This window comes from Pogona vitticeps, chromosome 2 (assembly GCF_051106095.1).
Source record: "Pogona vitticeps strain Pit_001003342236 chromosome 2, PviZW2.1, whole genome shotgun sequence".
In the NCBI taxonomy this organism is placed as follows: Eukaryota; Metazoa; Chordata; class Lepidosauria; order Squamata; family Agamidae; genus Pogona; species Pogona vitticeps.
The window spans coordinates 274,265,380-274,282,647 of NC_135784.1; the positions used below are offsets into that span (position 1 = coordinate 274,265,380).

The 17,268-nt window shown below is 39.2% G+C and overlaps 1 protein-coding gene across 18 annotated transcripts in view; it reads left to right on the forward strand.

Annotated features, from left to right (window-relative positions):
- Positions 1-17,268, forward strand: part of SSBP2 (single stranded DNA binding protein 2) — a 164,683-nt gene that overhangs the window by 22,875 nt on the left and 124,540 nt on the right. Inside the window, exon 1 of one of the 18 annotated variants that reach the window (XM_072992594.2) lies at positions 14,607-14,793. The exons of the other annotated variants lie outside the window; for them this stretch is intronic. Within the exon in view, the coding sequence (XP_072848695.2) occupies positions 14,723-14,793 (71 nt within the window). The 5' untranslated portion in view covers positions 14,607-14,722. Of the gene's footprint in view, positions 1-14,606; positions 14,794-17,268 lie in introns of those variants that run through there. 18 annotated transcript variants of the gene reach the window in all.

Genomic DNA, 17,268 nt, shown 5'->3' on the forward strand with positions numbered 1-17,268 from the left:
CAAGTGAAGAAAGCAGTGATTAGGCTTGCACACCTCACTGTTAATTTATCACAAATCAGTACAGAGGAAGTAAGACAGAAAATAATCAAGCAGAAATTTCTTTTTCTTTGATGACGTTCTTACTTCATGCTGGCAATTTAAGTGGTAGTGCTGCTGTGCAAGATTCCTTGCATTTCAAATTAAAAACTAAAGGTTTTCATTTCCACTGGCTAATTACAAGTATGGTTGGGCAACTTGTGGTCCAATGTAGAGGGATGTATGTTGTTCTAATTTAATGTGAGTTCCTGCAAATAAGTATTGCAGACCTCTGACAAACAATTTCTCTCTCTCCACCCACTTGTCAGCAGCCTACTGGATTAAGAGGCAAGAGGATTGTGTGGCAGAAAGAAGAGACAAAGAAAATAAGTAACTTGCCCATTTTTTGACTCTGTCATTTTGTTACCGGTTTAGCTCCCCACCTCTGCTGATGTACAGTCTGAAACCGATTCCTCTCTAGGAAAGGTGGCTGTTGACAGAAGTAAAGGAGTCCCTATCTTGAGTTATAACTCAGTATGTTTTAGAAATTGATCCTATGTAGTCAGGAAGAAAATATTGAGTTAAGGAGAGTTTACTCCCAGGTGCCTGTGTATATGACTGAACAGAGCTGGAAGCATACTTTTTTGAAGAATAGGTATAATTGACATGTGGAAGCAATCCATGACTAATTAATGGTAGAATCATGTTTTTGGTTTTAGAACATCATGCTATGATTCCTTTGTTATAGACAGCTTCCTTGTGTCATTATATTAATTCTTAAAAGTAACTGTCCATGCTCTGGATTGCAGTCATGCCCTGTGAACTTTATTTCAGATGTCTTTATTATGTTAGAGTGTAGTTGCTTTTAGTATAAATCAGCTGTCCCCAACCTTTTTGGGACCATAGACTGGCTGAGCCTCCAAGGAAGGCGGCCCCCCGCGGTGCGCACAGATGTGCGCTCTCTCTCTCAGGCACATGCGCAAAGGGGTGTGGGAGCGCCCGCCCACCAGCGTCAGCACGAGCGCTTCCCCACCCCTTCGCGCGTATTCAGGGGCAGCTACATGCCTGCCTGTGCGCCCTTCGGATGGGCACTTGGGCACATACGTGAAGGGGTGGGGAGCGCTGGCGTTGACATGCATGCACATACACAAAGCAACTGTGGGGAGCAGAGTGCATGCAGGGGGGGTGGGAGGTCTGTCTTCGCTGCCTGGTCTGGCTCAGGCCATAGACCCCGGGGGTTGACGACCTCTGGTATAAATAATAGAAAATCAGGAGATTGGATTCTCCTTGGGTATATGGCTACAGCGGCTGTCACGATCAGTGCCTGCACTTCAGAATTCCCCATTGCACTATTGTTTTAGTGTATTTGATTCTCCAATGACTTCTACCAGAAATAATTGTATGTTAGAACTGACATGACCACCATTTCCTTTCCATTATCTTATAACGTTAGTAATAACAAAAATCTAATATGACTATGATGATTTATAAATTTTATGTCAAGTGCTTTGTTTGGATGCTTTGAAAAAACTGTTCCTACCAAAAAAGGAACCTGAGCCTTTCTGCGCAAATTAGACTTTTAAAAACAATTTGGGCAACAAATTGATGCTACATAAAAGAGAAACAAAGGTGTTTTATTAACATGGTATTGGTAAACTGTAAAAAGTAAGAGTATACGGTGGGAAAAGAGATGAAGTAGCAGTAACGGTGGTTGGTGAGATAGAATAGAAAATGAAGGATGATACTGTTAAGTGCAAAAAACTATTCTCGAAGTAAAGTTAGGTCAGAAATCTTTACCTAAAACTGTATAATGGTGGCTTGACTCTTTGCAAATTCCTGTTACTTTCAGTTATTAATTAATTAATTAATTATTCAATTTATGCTCCGCCCCCCTAGACACTCTCATCTTTCTTTTTCAGGCTAGCTAAATATATCTGAAATTCTAGAATGTGAAAATATCATACATATTTTGCAAGTGCTTCAGTCTGTCATTTTAGGAGAAAAAATGGCAGTTAGAAATCAGAGTGAGATCTTAAATGGACCACTAAACTGATTAAAACTCAGAATAGTAGAAAGAAAGAATCTGCACTCAGATGTGTTAGTTATGATACTAGAGCTTATTTCTCAAGCCTTCAAAAATATTCCCCAAAGAGGTTCATAATCTATAATTATTATGTAAAAGTTTTATGAATATATCTTGAGCTTTCAGGCTTTAGTTTTTAGTTCTACAAGGGAACTATTGCAAAGTTTATAAAGCCCTACTTGATTTTTTAAAACCAACATAATCTGAGTTCAATCGACAACCTTCCTGTGGCATTGTGAAGTGCTCTCCTTGAGACCTGCTAACATGCCTTGATGCGGTACATTCCAGCTATTTCTGTTGTCCTGAATTTGCACAACCTACTGCTCTGACTGGTTTGAATCCCCTATTCATTATAACATTTTTCTAAATAAAAATTACAGAGACTGCTTTGTTTCCTTGTCAAGAGCAATAATAGTTTTCCACTGTTCCCAAATCAACTTCAGATCAGCTGTTAACGTTGGTTTAATATTTTGGCTCATGATGCAGAAGTAGACAAGGATGTACATAGGTCTCTTAGGATTCAGCCTTGGAGAGTTCTGGCTATAATATAAAATTGGACATATTTGTCACTTGTTTGAGTAAAATTAACAGCGCAATGCTTGGTCTACTCATATGTAGGTTTCCTTGAGTTTACTGATGCCTATAGCATAAATATTTGTATTTTTAAATTGTGTTTCTCTCTCACACACATATACATACAACATGGAATATAAAATATGCTCTAACTTTAAAGCAGCAAAAAAAAAAGTTTGATGAGAAACATTTCAGTCTTGACCCCATTTCATTTAAAAATAATGAAGTTTTCATTTTCCCCCACTTTCCTCTATGACTCTAACATTTGGTGAATTGTTGCTTAATAGGTAAACTGGGCTATTGTGTAATCTATGGCATGTAGCTCAGTTGTTCATGTTGCAACAGATCAGATGCAGAAAATGCATGATGTATAATTTTAGAAATACAATATATATTATTTATATTCATTATATGTTTATGTGGTAATTATTTTATAAGTTATTTCACAAAAATTAAAAGTAGGGTATAAGTGCAATATAAAATTGTGTCTATGGATATTCTATTTATAATTTTTAAATAGAATAATTTAAAACTGATTAAAATAGGCATGCATTTCTAATATTGTATCCTATCTCTGAAGTCAACTTTATTGTCTATAGATGATTAAATTATTAAATATAGTGCATCTTGAAAATCTGCAGCACTTCATATTCCTACTGAAGACAAGAAAATTAAACATGTATGCTGTTAGGGTAGTGAATTTGTTGCCTAGAAATATAGGCTAAACAAATTCTTGCACTGGTGAAATTTGTCTTTTTAATGCAAAACAGTTAATTTTTACACAGGATTGTGTAAAACTGGTATAAACTACTGAATCACATGAATTGTGAAAACGGGTGACTTCTGCTTTTGAAAAATAACATTTGAATCACTAGATGGGTGCAAGTGCTATTTTTGTATAGTTGTGCTCAGTGTCTCCGTGCTTTGCTTCTGAATGGGAAAGGGCACTGCAGACATTTTGCACAAATTACAGACCCCTTGGATGGGGTCTTGGCCGGTGCCAAAAGTTGCAAAAGACTTTAAAAACCTTCATCAAGGGATTTAGTCGTATCAAAACAGCCTAACTACACAAAACAAAGAGTTTTGTGAGTATTTTTTTTCCCTTCCAGACCAACGGAATCAATGGCAGCTACATGAATATTAAATTCAGTTTGTTCTATGGGTCTGCTGTATTGGGGATCAACTATTGGATTTAGCACTTAATTTTAAAATTGTGTTATCATTCTCAATCAGTTTGAAATTAGCAGTTGTTTCTAGAGTAAAATAACACATTTTGGGGAAAGTTTCTTCCAGAAAGGTATAAAATTTATATTCAAAGAGCTGCTGACACTGGTAAGTCTCCATTTAATACTGTACAGAGGTTTACAGGAGCAAGGTGAGCATTTTGGTGACCTTTTAAAGCAGTACTGCCCTGTCCTTCTTCAAATAAGCTTTAAATAGGAGTTCAGCCTCTCTCTATCCATGTAAGATGTTAGTCTGAGAGAAATACGTGTGCTCAAGGCTGCATTTTGATTTTTCTACGTGTGCATGGATTTGAATCTTAGTTTCCCATATGAATATTTTAATAGACTTCTGCATCTAAGACTATATAGGTGTCTCATGTTTCTTAAGAGAACAAGCCATGCACGTTTGGCAAGGTGCTGTCTTGCTATGATGGGTGATACTTTTTTGGTTACTTAGATGCATTAGTATTCAGTTCGAATTCTTGGTTACTTTGTGCTTGAAGTACAGGTGGATTTATGCTTCCATAAATGCCAAATCTTAAATGCAATGCATAGAAGAGAAGGTGCAACAGTTTGAAACCACAGATTCCCTGAAATTGCAGAAGTGTTATGACAAGGCTGCAGGTGAGTGTGGCAGTGGAAGCATTTAGGAATGTGTCTACATGGTGTACCTTCTCTGGCACACCACAACAGAATGGCTGTGATTGGGTTCGTTAGAGATTTGGAGCAGTTCCTTTCTTTTGGTGGGAAATGACAACTGAGTCTCCTTTGAAATATTAACAGATTTATTTGATTTAACATTTGGTGATTCTACAACAATTTCTATGGGTTCGAAACAGCTGAGATCTGGTAACTCTCCATAGTGTGAAGGCAAAAACTCTTGTCTGCAAATTGGCAAGGTTCTTTGAGGGGCTGGCCCAAAATGTTCCTGGTCAGTGGGTTTCCTCATTGGAGCACTCTGAACCATGCATATTGTCCCACAATAAGGGTGTTTGGCCCAATCTCCCTCTGGTGGTGGTTGGCTGAAGGATTGGTCTGGTCAGATCACCTTCCTCGAGTGACCTGGTCCCCATGGAAAGACCACAACCGTCCATTTTAGTGCCTCTGTTGATGTTCCCTTTTCCTTTGATAGGTCAGGGTCAGGCAGTAGTCCTCCTACCTTCAAATTAGGGAAATCTTCTAATAACCCACACACTCTTTCATATCTGTGTTCACCTTTCTCTCTCTCTATTCCTCTCCTATTTCATTCTCTCTCCCCTTTCTATACTAAACTGTCTCCTCCCACTTTGATCTCCTGTATCCTCTTTCCACACAGGCAAAATTAATTCCTCCTCCCCTTTTCCTTCTCCTTCTTCCACCAAACAGATTTCAATCTTTTTCTTCCTTCCCCTTTGATTCCTTTCCTTCCTCTTCTTCCACACTCAATTCCTCACTCACTATTACAGTATCTTCCTTCTTTCCTTTTCTTTCTCTTGCTCCAACGTCTCTAACTGAGGGGATGGCTCACTCTGTTCTTTTTCTTTTTGGTCTCTCTTTCCTTCACAATGGCACAGCTTTAATTGCTTATCATTATGTTTGAGACTGTAAGTTCAGCTGTTTCTCTCTTAATGCTGGTGACTTTATCATGAAGTCAGTTTTGCCCCCTATGCCAGGGCAGAGTCATATTCTTTTGCCTGTGGAGCTGCAATAGAACTTGGGAGCAACTTGCTACAAGTAATGCTATCTAGAAAATTAACTTCTTGTGCCAACAAGGCCCTAAAAATGCTTTTGTGCAGTACTGTGATTTCTGCCGGAGGTGTTCCTCCCCTTCATGAAATGAGCAACATTTTTATTTGGGGATTAGGCTGGAGGAGGTGTTGCCATTTACTGTAACTATGCAAAGTACAGCGGTGCCTCGATTTACCAATTTAATCTGTTCCAGAAGATGGTTGTAAATTGAAATGGTTGTAAGTCGAAGCAGCATTTCCCATTGAAATGCATCGAAACACGATTAATCCGTTCTAGCTGGTTTTTGGTTGTGTCTAGAAGCACCAGTTGCAAGTCGAAGCATTCGTTCCAATAGGATCTAATGCAAAGCTGGTTAATCCATCCTCTACCACTAGGGGGAGAATTTTTCTTCTTTTAACCTAAGATGACTTAGGTTAAAAAAGGGGCAGGAAAGGAGGGAGGGAGGGAATAATGGGGAAAAGAGGGAAAGAAAGAAGGTCATCACTGGGGCACACAGACCCCTCAGACAAAGGTTTGTGCTTTTAAGCACAAAAAGAGGATAGAGAGAGAGAGAGGTCTGATATTTATTAGCAGTGTATTCCAGCTGATCTAACTGGACTAGTAACTGTAACTACGCTTCTCTGGCATCTTCTTCTTCCCCTTCTGCTGGGCCTCTTGCCAAATTAAGGATACTTTATTAATCTGCCTTTGGCACCACTTTAATTTTAATACAGCTCTACCCACACACTTAGGTTCTGCTGATTAAAATGGAGATCCCCCAGCTTTGCTGCCCTTGGTCTGTGTCCCACAGAGTTCTCCTAACTCTGGACACATTGACCAAATCACCACAGCCTCTGCTCTTGGGCTACTCTCCCTCACAAAATGGACACCACTGAGCTCATATATCAGTTCTTCCACTCTGAAGCTTAAGCGCCTCTCCACTAAATTTGCTCCCCTTGAGTCAAATTCTAGAGAGTTACCCACGCTTTACACTTCAGGTGACCCTAACTGAAATCCTTTTGCTCTGGTCACTTTGGCCAAGGCTTTACTGGACAAGTCTCATCCCACATGCTGGACACCAATTTTATTGTGACATCCTGCTTTCACGTCACAATGGTCACGTCACTCTCATTCACACTTTATTCACGCTGCCACCAACCACACTTATTGATCTGACTCATCAGACAATGGTATGGATTTCAAAATAAAAAGGATTGTTTATTGAGAAAACATAAATAATAGTAAATCACTGTGGAAACTAAATAAGGCAATCAATGTGATAAAGTATCCCCCTCAATCACTCTCTCATTCAGACCTACACTAGCACAGTACCTCATAACATGAATAAACAGGCCCTAACACCCTAACCAAGTTCCTAACCGAACCCTATCTCATCCCAATCTTCCCATCTCCCAATTCTCTACTCACCACATTCACTCCCCCCTTATATACATTAACTCCACCCACTGAAGTCCCACCTCCTGTCCTGCCATAGGTAGATAAACTCCAGCCATAGCAGTGACAGGCAGGTGACATCATCACAGCCGTCACAACAATTAATTAGACATGGGATCAATGTGAATGGAGTCTCCGAACATCAGTTTATTAAATTGCATTGAGTTATTTTGCAACATACATTCAATTGTCTTAATTTAACTTTATTTAATGAACACATGAGAAGAGCATTTGCACATAGTTACAGTCAGATTGCACCCAAGCCAAAACATATTTGGTGATATATCAGTGTGTCTTACTGAACTCACCAAAATGACATATTGACCATATGACATGTAGGGATCATGCTAACTGACTGAACAACTGGTTAAAGATACTGCAAGAACTTAATATTTTCTGTCTGCACAATATGCTAAAGGCTCAACAATTGATCAAAGTGATAATACTCAATTATAACATTTTTAGAAATGTAATATTTTCTTAGAGATTCACTCTGCTTTTTGATTGTGTCTTTTTAAGATTATAAACTCCGGCATTTTAAGAATGTAATGAAAACATCTTTGGTCTATTTGATTCTCTAAACATACTTTTACTATACTCTTGTGCTCCTGCATTGTGGATTGAAATATAACTTCAGTTTTTGCCTGCAACTTAAGTTTGTTTTGAAATATTTCTGTCTGCTCTGTTCCATAATTCCAAGAATTTTGGATAACTTCTATAGGATTTAAACAATTGTGCCTGCAGTTTTTCACAAGCTGTAAGAATGGATTTTCATAAGGTGAAAATTTGTACCTGTAACTTCCCAATGGTTACATGTTTTCAGATTTTGTTTTCACATTTTTAATTTTTGTATATAAAAAAACATAGAAGCAAACTTGTAAAACCAGGCAAGATAATGTTGCTGAAATCATTTTTTTACCTGGGAAAAGTAGAATAAGATGTGGATGGCTAGAGAAAGACTTCACCATGAGCGAAACAATGTCTTATCCTCTGAAGAGAGATGGAACATTTAAACAACTAAATAATGTACACCTTGATACCCAGATGAACTTTGATATGGTTGATAAGGTTGTATGATCTCATGCTGAGATTAGCCCTAACAGGGAATACTGTAATATCGGACCTCACTGACTTAAACTTCAAAGAATGTTACAACTTTATATATACAACTTTACTTTGAGGATATTGTTTGAGTGTCAGATGCTTGACCTTGACAGCTAAAAATAGAATAAATTCCAATATTTAAAAAATAATTAAATGTATTTTATATTAAAGCAGCTGAATAATAACTGCATTAACTATTTAAAAACAGATTAAAAAGATAAAACATCCCACTTAAATCACTTCCTTGGTAACCAATCTGAAGTAAAAGGACCTTGCTTGCCAGCATTTATTTTACTTTATTTTTATCACACCTTTCTAAAACAGACTCAAAATGGTTTCTCCCCAGGGTCTCATTGCTTAGTCCCAGTTACCAGTTTTAACTCTTGGTTTCAAAATTCTATACTTGTATTCTTTCTGCATGAACATGTTCACAGAAATGATAACATGATTTAAACTAGTGTGTAGTGGACCTTGAATTGTAGTTGTTGTATTTGTTTGCAACCAGAAGAGGTCGCATTTAAGGAGAACTTGTTGCTCATTATTATGGGCTTCTCTGTATTAACCATTCATAAGGATTCTTCTTGAAGTGTCCTGCACTACGTATGTGAAAATAAGGGATTGAGGATTTAATACAGTGGACCCTCTACTTATGAACTTAATCCGTTCCGGAAGGAAGTTTGTAAGTCGAAAAGTTTGTAAGTCGAATCAGCATTTCCCATAGGAATGCATTGAAAACCATTTAATCCATTCTGGCTGTTTCTGGTTCTTAAGTTGAGCAGCAGTTTGTAACTCGAATCATTAGTTCCCATAGGAACTAATGCAAAATTGGTTAATCTGTTCCTACCACTAGGGGCAGACTTTTTTCTTTTTTTCCTTTACAGGTAACCTACAATGAGTTAGGTTTTTAAAAAAGGAAAGGAGGGAGGGAGGGAAGGAGGGAACAGACACCTTTTCAACAGAACACCTGGAAAAGCACATTTTCAGCCAAGACAAGCACCTTTTGGGGGGGGAAGGGACAGCAAATGAGAGAGGGAAGAAGCACCTTTCAGACAACAGAACACTGTACCAGTACCTTCGCTATGGGAAAACATCGTAAAACGGATCAAAAACCCCAATTGGAACGCGTTAAACAAAGTTTAATGCGTTCCAAATGGGCCCAAAACTCACCGTTCTCCGATGTTTTCCCTTGTTCCGGCGGCCCTCTTGGGTGTACCGGCGGCCATTTTGGGTGTACCGGTGCCCATTTTTTGTGTTCTGGCGGCCATCTTGGGTGTACCAGTGGCCATTTTTTTGTTCCGGCGGCCATCTTGGGTGTTCTGGTGGCCATTTTTTGTTCCGGCGGCCATCTTGGGTGTACTAGCGGCCATTTTTTTGTTCCGGCGGCCATCTTGGGTGTTCTGGTGGCCATTTTTTTGTTCCGGCGGCCATCTTGGGTGTACCAGCGGCCATTTTTTTTTGTTCCGGCGGCCATCTTGGGTGTACCGGCACCCATTTTTTGTGTGTTCCGGCGGCCATTTTGGAGCCGCAGAACAGCTGTTCCCCCATCGTAATGCGAGCGTGCCCTTGCATTAGCGATGGAGAAATCCGCATCGCAATGCGGATTCATCATTCAACGGTGCACTCGTTATACGAGGCACCACTGTATCATAATTCTTCATTCTGGGAGTTTCACCTTCCCTACAGACACCTTGCAAAACTTAAATGTACTGCATTGGAAGACTTTGAGACTTAGCTAGGCCAAACTCTGCTGTAGTTTCCTATTCCCACTCACCCACCCACTCGGTATGCTTTCTGTCTAAGAATTGTGAAGGGAGCTTGGCTTAGCCGAGTGATACCCCCTTGACCCTCTTATTGGGGAGAGGCTGAAGCAAGAGAGTGGAGGAGAAAGTTGAGTGAGAAGAAAGTAGTAGAAAGGGAAAGGAGAGAAAGAATTGAGTGGAGAACACAGAAGATGAGGAGGCTGGCAGAGTGAGAACAGACTGGGAGACTGTGGGCCCCAAGAGAGGTACCCAGTGGGAAAATCCCAATGAAGACGAGACCATGCCCTTGTTACCTGTGTTGGCGGGGAAGACCCTGAAGGGATGGACGTCACCTGAGTTACCAGGACCCTGGAACACTAGTTATAGCAACCCTTTTGTATTTAATGGTTGGAAACCCCTTCTTGACCCATTGGAGGAAGGAGACAAGGAATGCTCACAAGTTCAGGACCATTGCTTATTTCAGTTCTAAAATTAATTAATTAATTAATTAATTAATTAATTAATTATTGGAGAAAAGATCTTACAGTTGAACCCTCACATCTGCACATTTACCCCCCCTCTGTGTGTGTGTGTGTGTGTGTGTGTGTGTGTGTGTGTGTGTGTGTGTGTGTGTGTGTGTGTGTGTGTGTGTGTGTGTGTGTGTGTGTGTGTGTGTGTGTGTGTGTGTGTGTGTGTGTGTAAAGTTACACTTCTCATGTGTTTCTGTATCCAAATAGCCCTGGAGGCCATTTTTCTTTTCTAAGTTTAGCATTTTATTGCTAAAACCTGAAAAAATAAGTAGAAAAGAACAAAACAGATGAGAAGGCAATGCAATGCAACTAAATATACTATACACTGATATCATTAAGCCAAGGGAAGGAAATAATTTTTAAAAAAAGGAAAATATGACGATTGGTAAAACTTTTTTTTATTACTTTATACCAAGAAAGTCCTGGGAAGGATGTCTTACATCAGACTTGACTTAACAGTACATTATTATTGTTGTTGTTGTTGTTGTTGTTGTTGTTGTTGTTGTTGTTGTTGTTGCTGCTGCTGCTGCTGCTGCTGCTGCTGCTGCTGCTGCTGCTGCTGCTTACTATTGTTTGTTGTAATTACTGCTAAATACTACTGGTGTTTTTGTTGTTGGGGAACTGATTTTGACAAGGATGTGGTATATGAACAAAGAAAGAGTGAATTATTGATTCACTTCAGATGCTGAACAATTTTGAACGTTAGAGACAGCAAACTCAAAAGGTGAATGGAAGGAGCTTTTCATTTTGACATGGAGTAGTTGTGTGTGCAGAATAACCCACATTTTTCTAAAATTTCTTTTAGAAGTCTTTTACATAGGTATTGACCAGGCCAACTTTTGCTTTGTTCTGCTTATGAGATCTGACAAGATCAGCCCTTGTGATATTATTTGTTGTATCCCTGGAAGCCCTAGGGAGAGAAATAACTGGAGCAGCAATGAAATATAACCTCCTTGCCATGTAACCAAGAGTATCAGTAGGCCACCGGTGTGTGTGTGTGTGTGGTGTGTGTGTGTGTGTGTGTGTGTGTGTGTGTGTGTGTGTGTGTGTGTGTGAGAGAGAGAGAGAGAGAGAGAAACGGGACACAGTGTTTGACAATTAATATGACCTTAATTTATGAAAGTCTTGACCATTTTAGAGTGTATTGTATCATGGAACAGAATTCTTAGCATATAGCAGGGAAAGATACAAAGTGCATGGAAATTTACTGTTTTCTTTTTTATATTTTCAACAGTACTGTAATTTGAGTCCTCTGTGTCTATAGTGCAGCCTTACAAATGAGATCCCCAAACTTCTCCCTCCAAAGGGCTAATTGCAGACTACCTTCCTAAATAGCAAGTGACCTCTGTTCAGGTTAAGGGTCCTCCTGTCCTCTGTTGCCCACAGAAAAACACAGTGTATTAGGTTGTCAGCTCTACCAAGCAGGGTGATAGGGTAAGAACATATTGTTTGTAAATTTCTGTGCCAGCCCACCCATCTACATGCATGGAAGTCATAGTCATGTCTGATGAGCAGGGCAGTGGATAAATGCAAGTCTGATACAGCACCATTTACAGTTGTGGTTTGGAGCAGCACATACACAACCTTGGACCTTATATGACCATTCCCATTCTTGTAACCACACCCCAGAAAGGAGAGTATTGGAAATTGTGTGTGTGTGTTTGTGTAATGTTATTCAACGTGCTTATTTGTATTTTAAGTTGCAGTCATGAGAGAATCTAAATAGCTCTGGGGTTAGACTCAGTGAACTGGAGTTGAGGATCCATTGGATCCCAATGGGCTGGACTTGATGATCCATTGGGTCATCTCTGCAGTTCTAAGACTCTAAATATGGTATGGACTATGGTGTATGTGGGCCCAAGCTAATTCTTTACTCTGCAAATCTTCCCCAGAAACAGCTCTTTATCCTGGGAAGGATGATATTGGTGTTAGGCTTTATCAAGATTCGTCACATAGCAGTCTTTTTTTTAAAAGGATACATTGAATTGAGAAACATCTATTGGATAGTATAGTTTGACCCATAGTTCCTGTTAAGAGTGAAGTCTTAAGGTTAAGTCAAGTTAAAAACTTAGTGATATTTACTTCACAGAATAAGAAATTAACATTTGATATTTACTTTGTGTGCCTGAAGTACAGTTTTGGCTAAGTAGGTCATTCAGTTCCTCAGATAATCAGGGTGATAAGCACAGCCTTTCAGATATTCAGAGATATGTGTCTCATTCTGATGTTTGTGTTAGACCTAATATATAACAGCATGTTACTCAATTATAACTGATAATTGTGTAGTGGTGTATCAGAAAGATTATTAAATATCAGAAAGATTACCAAGGATTAGAGTGATCAAAGATAGCTCTAGTATCCCTTCGAATTTAGTGTTTTTCAAATTAATTTGTTCACAAAAGTGAGATATTGAGTAATATATAAAAATGAGGACTGATCTTCTGATACCTGTTTTCTAATTATTATTATTGTTTAGCTGTATTCTTTTGGTATATTTTGGTCTGTTTTAGAGACTACACAACATGAAATTTCCAAGGAATTAGTGATGTTCACCTGTTGTAGGAAAACCAATGACTCTTGGGGCACTTGAAAGTCGAACAAGTTTCATTTGGCATGGGGAAGTGGGCTGCAGACCACTAAAGCTTATGTCAAATAGAATTTGTTAAGAGTTCAAGGTGCCACAAGAATATGTTGCAGAGAAGGAGCCAAAGAAGGAATGTTATATAAGGTTTGAAAGGAGGAGATAAGTATATGCCAAAATAACACTAAGGTAAAGTGTAGTGCTTTGATTCTTTGAAGTACCACAAGATCCTATTGCTCCTGCTAAAAAACAGCTGCATAGCTAACCTTCTGGAATCTAACAACCTGTATTTTATATTCAGAGCAGTTTGACAAACGTAGCGTGAATCAGCAAGTGACAAACCAAAGATAAATTTTGTTACTGTGCATTCATCTGAAGCATATACTTCAGAAAGGTTAAACCTGCATTTTTTCTACAGTAAGGATGATGGGTTTATTTGCAAAACAGATTACAACATTGATGATAGGCAATCAGATATTAAAGAAAAAATAACTGGCTGCATATTAATGATGACGCTGGTCTGTCATGGGAGACTAAGGTCTAAAAAGAGAGACTCTCCATCTGTACTTAGTAGCCAAAATCTTGTTACTTATCATAATAAATTACATTAGAGTAGGCCCAATGAATCAGTGGGGATTTGGTGAGTCAACTCTTCTGTGAGCTGCATTGATTCAAATGGGCCTACTCTAAATGCAACATGTTATAGTAAATCGCAATTACATTAATCCCATTTGAATCAATGGAGCTAACAGAATAGTTGATTCCCCAAATATTCATTGATTCATTGGGCCTACCATAGTGCAATTTACTGTGTTAGGTGACAGGATTTTGGCCAGTACATTCATCAGTGAGCTGGGCTTTGAATATGAGTCTGCTTTGTTCTAATACTACAGTGTTTGGTTCCTGGATTGATCTGGCATTACCATTTTGCTTTTTATAGCCCACCAATGGCAGTCAAGTAGGAAATGCTGCAATTACTTGCGCTTTGCATTAGTAGATGTGACAAAAGATTAGTGGGGTCAGAAGCATATTCAAGAAATGACAAGAGCTACTACTGATGGCTAATAATAATCCAACCTTGATATCAAGGGTAAAATCACAATGTGAAATGAACGTAAAAAATTACTGTTTAAACTTAATGGATCAACAAAATATTGATAATGGACTGGAAATACAAAAATCCAAGTCTAAAATGCAAGATAGCTAACAAAAATCTTGGATTCAAGTTTTTACAGAAGTATAAAGCTAACAGAATGTGACAAATTAGTGTTTTGCTATGCTGGCAAAAGTAAATAGGAAAAAAAGCAAAATATTGCAGCACTTTAGAGACTTAACAAATTTATTTCAGTGTGAGCTTTTGTGGATCAAAATCCATTTCTTCCAACACAGAAACTACAAATATATGTCTGTATATTTATTCTACAATATAGAAGTTCATGTATAGCAGGGGATAAAGACAACAAAGTAACAATGATTTGTCAATACAGGAGTGATTAGCAAGCTGTTAATTAGCAGATTGTTGTCTGAGTAAGAAGCTAGGCAGACAAGCAGCAAAGCAGTACGGCTACTTCTGTAGGTATTTTAGTGAATTTCTTCAGCCAGATATGCAGAAGAGGAATCATTCCTGAAATTTGGCTGAGACTGACCTGTATTAAATCCCCCACCGCAAAAGCAAAAATGCCAAAGGTTGCAGTGGCTGCAGGACAGTAGAAATGCGCAGAAGGGCCAAGAGAAGTACAGTTTGGATTCAGAAGAGGATCTGGAATCAGAAAAGCATTATCCTGTAAGTACTTATTTGGCGAGAGATGCTGTAATATAAACAAGAAGATATATGTTTGCTTTACAGATTATGAGAAAATCTTTGATAAAATCTAGCATGGCAAACTGATACATCTGTTGGAAACAAAAATCTTTTCAAGTCGCGACCCCCTTTTAATAGTAGCTAAGTAGCCTGTGACACCCCTCCCACATTTACAAAAAAAAGTATTTTTAATGGGGTAAACTCATCCGTTTCCAGAAAGTAGAGGCTTCTTTCTTTCCTGCAAAAGGCCTGGTTTTCATACTTACACCTGCATGCTAACTTTAATATCTCTGTATGAAAAGACAGGGGATAAATTATTTAATAAAGGCTGCAACCCATATAAGGGGTGTAAGACTGATGATGAGAGCAAGATTCCTCTCACAGGAGTGCCATCCCTTACGCTGTCTGCTGACAAGGAAGTGCAAATGCCACCTATTCCCCCTCCCAGGAAGATAAGACCACTTGGAACAGACCCGGGATCGTAGAAGAAAAGTTGAAAGGAATGACTGTTAAAGAAAGCAGGAATGTTTTGGCGGAAGTGGAATGAGAGCCCCAGATAGAGGTAGAGGCGGGGCTTGTAAATATAAAAAGGGGGGACAAGAACTTGCTTGATGGTTGGAGTGGATCTGGTTCGAAGATCCATGGACGGGGAAGGTAGAAAAACTAAGAGTCCCAAAGGAAGAGGCGGATGCAGGGAGGAGAAGTGAGAGTACCCCTACACCCTCTTAGGGAGAGTGAGAGACAAAGGAATGGAGGAGAAAGTTAAGGGAAGAGAAGGAAAAGGTGGAGAGACAGGAGAGAAAGATTAGAATGATGGATGATGGAGCTACAGTGGAGGGGTCCCTCGGAAGACTATGGCCAGAGGATTTCCCCTCACGAGAGAGACCAGGTCTGGACAGTTGACCGGGACGAAGACACAGTCCTCTTACTGGAAGGGGAGATAGGACAATTATTGAACTTTGGACTTTACAGTGGACTGGCCAGGACCCTGGAACACTGAGGGGTGCAACCCCTTTAAAGTTGAGGAGTGGACGCGCCCATCTAACCAGTTGTTAGAGGGAGGAAACAGTTGGAATACCTTTGTTGATACAGGTTATTTGTTAAACAATCCAATAAATGTTACACCGATTTCTAAACTGAAGAAGTCTGTCAATTTATTTGAAGAAAAACTGGAGCCTGAACCCGAACCCTCACAAGGGGACACCCAGAAAACACTTTTGTGACCCCCCCCCATGTTGGGAAACACTGCAGTAGATAGTCATAACTGATAGGCTGTACTGGCGAAAGAAGCTGCTTGTGAAGCTTGAAGATCAGATGACAGAGATCATTCAGCTATGAAGATGATTATAACAATGCTAAAAATACTTTTAGAAAAGTTCTTAATGATTCAAATCATTCAAATTACACTATATTTTTCAGTTATGGGGTTATCAAAAACAGCTTATAGTCAGACAATACAGTACTGTATATTTGTTGACATTTTCATTCGTTTAGTCGTGTCCGACTCTTCGTGACCCCATGGACCAGAGCGCGCCAGGCCCTCCTATCTTCCACTGCCTCCCGGAGTTGGGTCAGATTCATGTTGGTTGCTTCGGTGACACTGTCCAACCATCTCATCCTCTGTCGTCCCCTTCTCCTCTTGCCTTCACACTTTCCCAACATTAAGGTCTTTTCCAGGGAGTCCTCTCTGACATTTTAGATGGTCTTAAAAAGTTAATTTTTTTAAGACATTACCTAGTGAATGTCTGAAAGTAAACATTGAGAAACCTGGTTCATAATTATAAATAAAAAGCAAGCAAAAAGTGAAGATGTGGAGCATGTTGACAAATTTACCTGGTATTTGGTTAAATTAATTAAGGTTTAAAACCAATAAAAATAAAAGGTTTAAATGCAATAAAACTTAAAATAGAGATGATAAAGAGTAGCTTCCTGAAGATGCTCTTTCATATTTTTGGACTGCAACTCAAAGAATTCTACAAGAATTCCCTAGGCAGAATTCTGGGAGGCATAGCCCAGAACTACAAGTCTGTGAGCCAGCTTATCTTCATTACTGCCTCCTCTGCCTGTTTCTACTTTTAAAATAAGGAATCTGCCATAATGCTAGCTGGGCATTGTGGGTCTTCTTAAGAGTCATAATTCTTTGAGATATGCCCTCTATACAGCCGAATGGGGAGTAAAATTACAACTCCCATAATCTATGCCCAGGAGGTCTGCCCTGCTGATCAGTCAGATGAGAGCAGATGGTGATGGCTGATTGACCAGTGGAGGCAGACCCTCCTGAATGTGAAGGATGCTCGGAATTGTAGTATCAACACTCCTTAGGTTGTATAGAGATCTGGAGTTTCAGTCCAAAAATACAAAATAACACAACCCCTACATAATTCTTCAGATGAAAAGTGTAACATGTAATAAAAACTTTAAATTAACCTTGAGAATGTGTGTTGTATGGCAGCATGT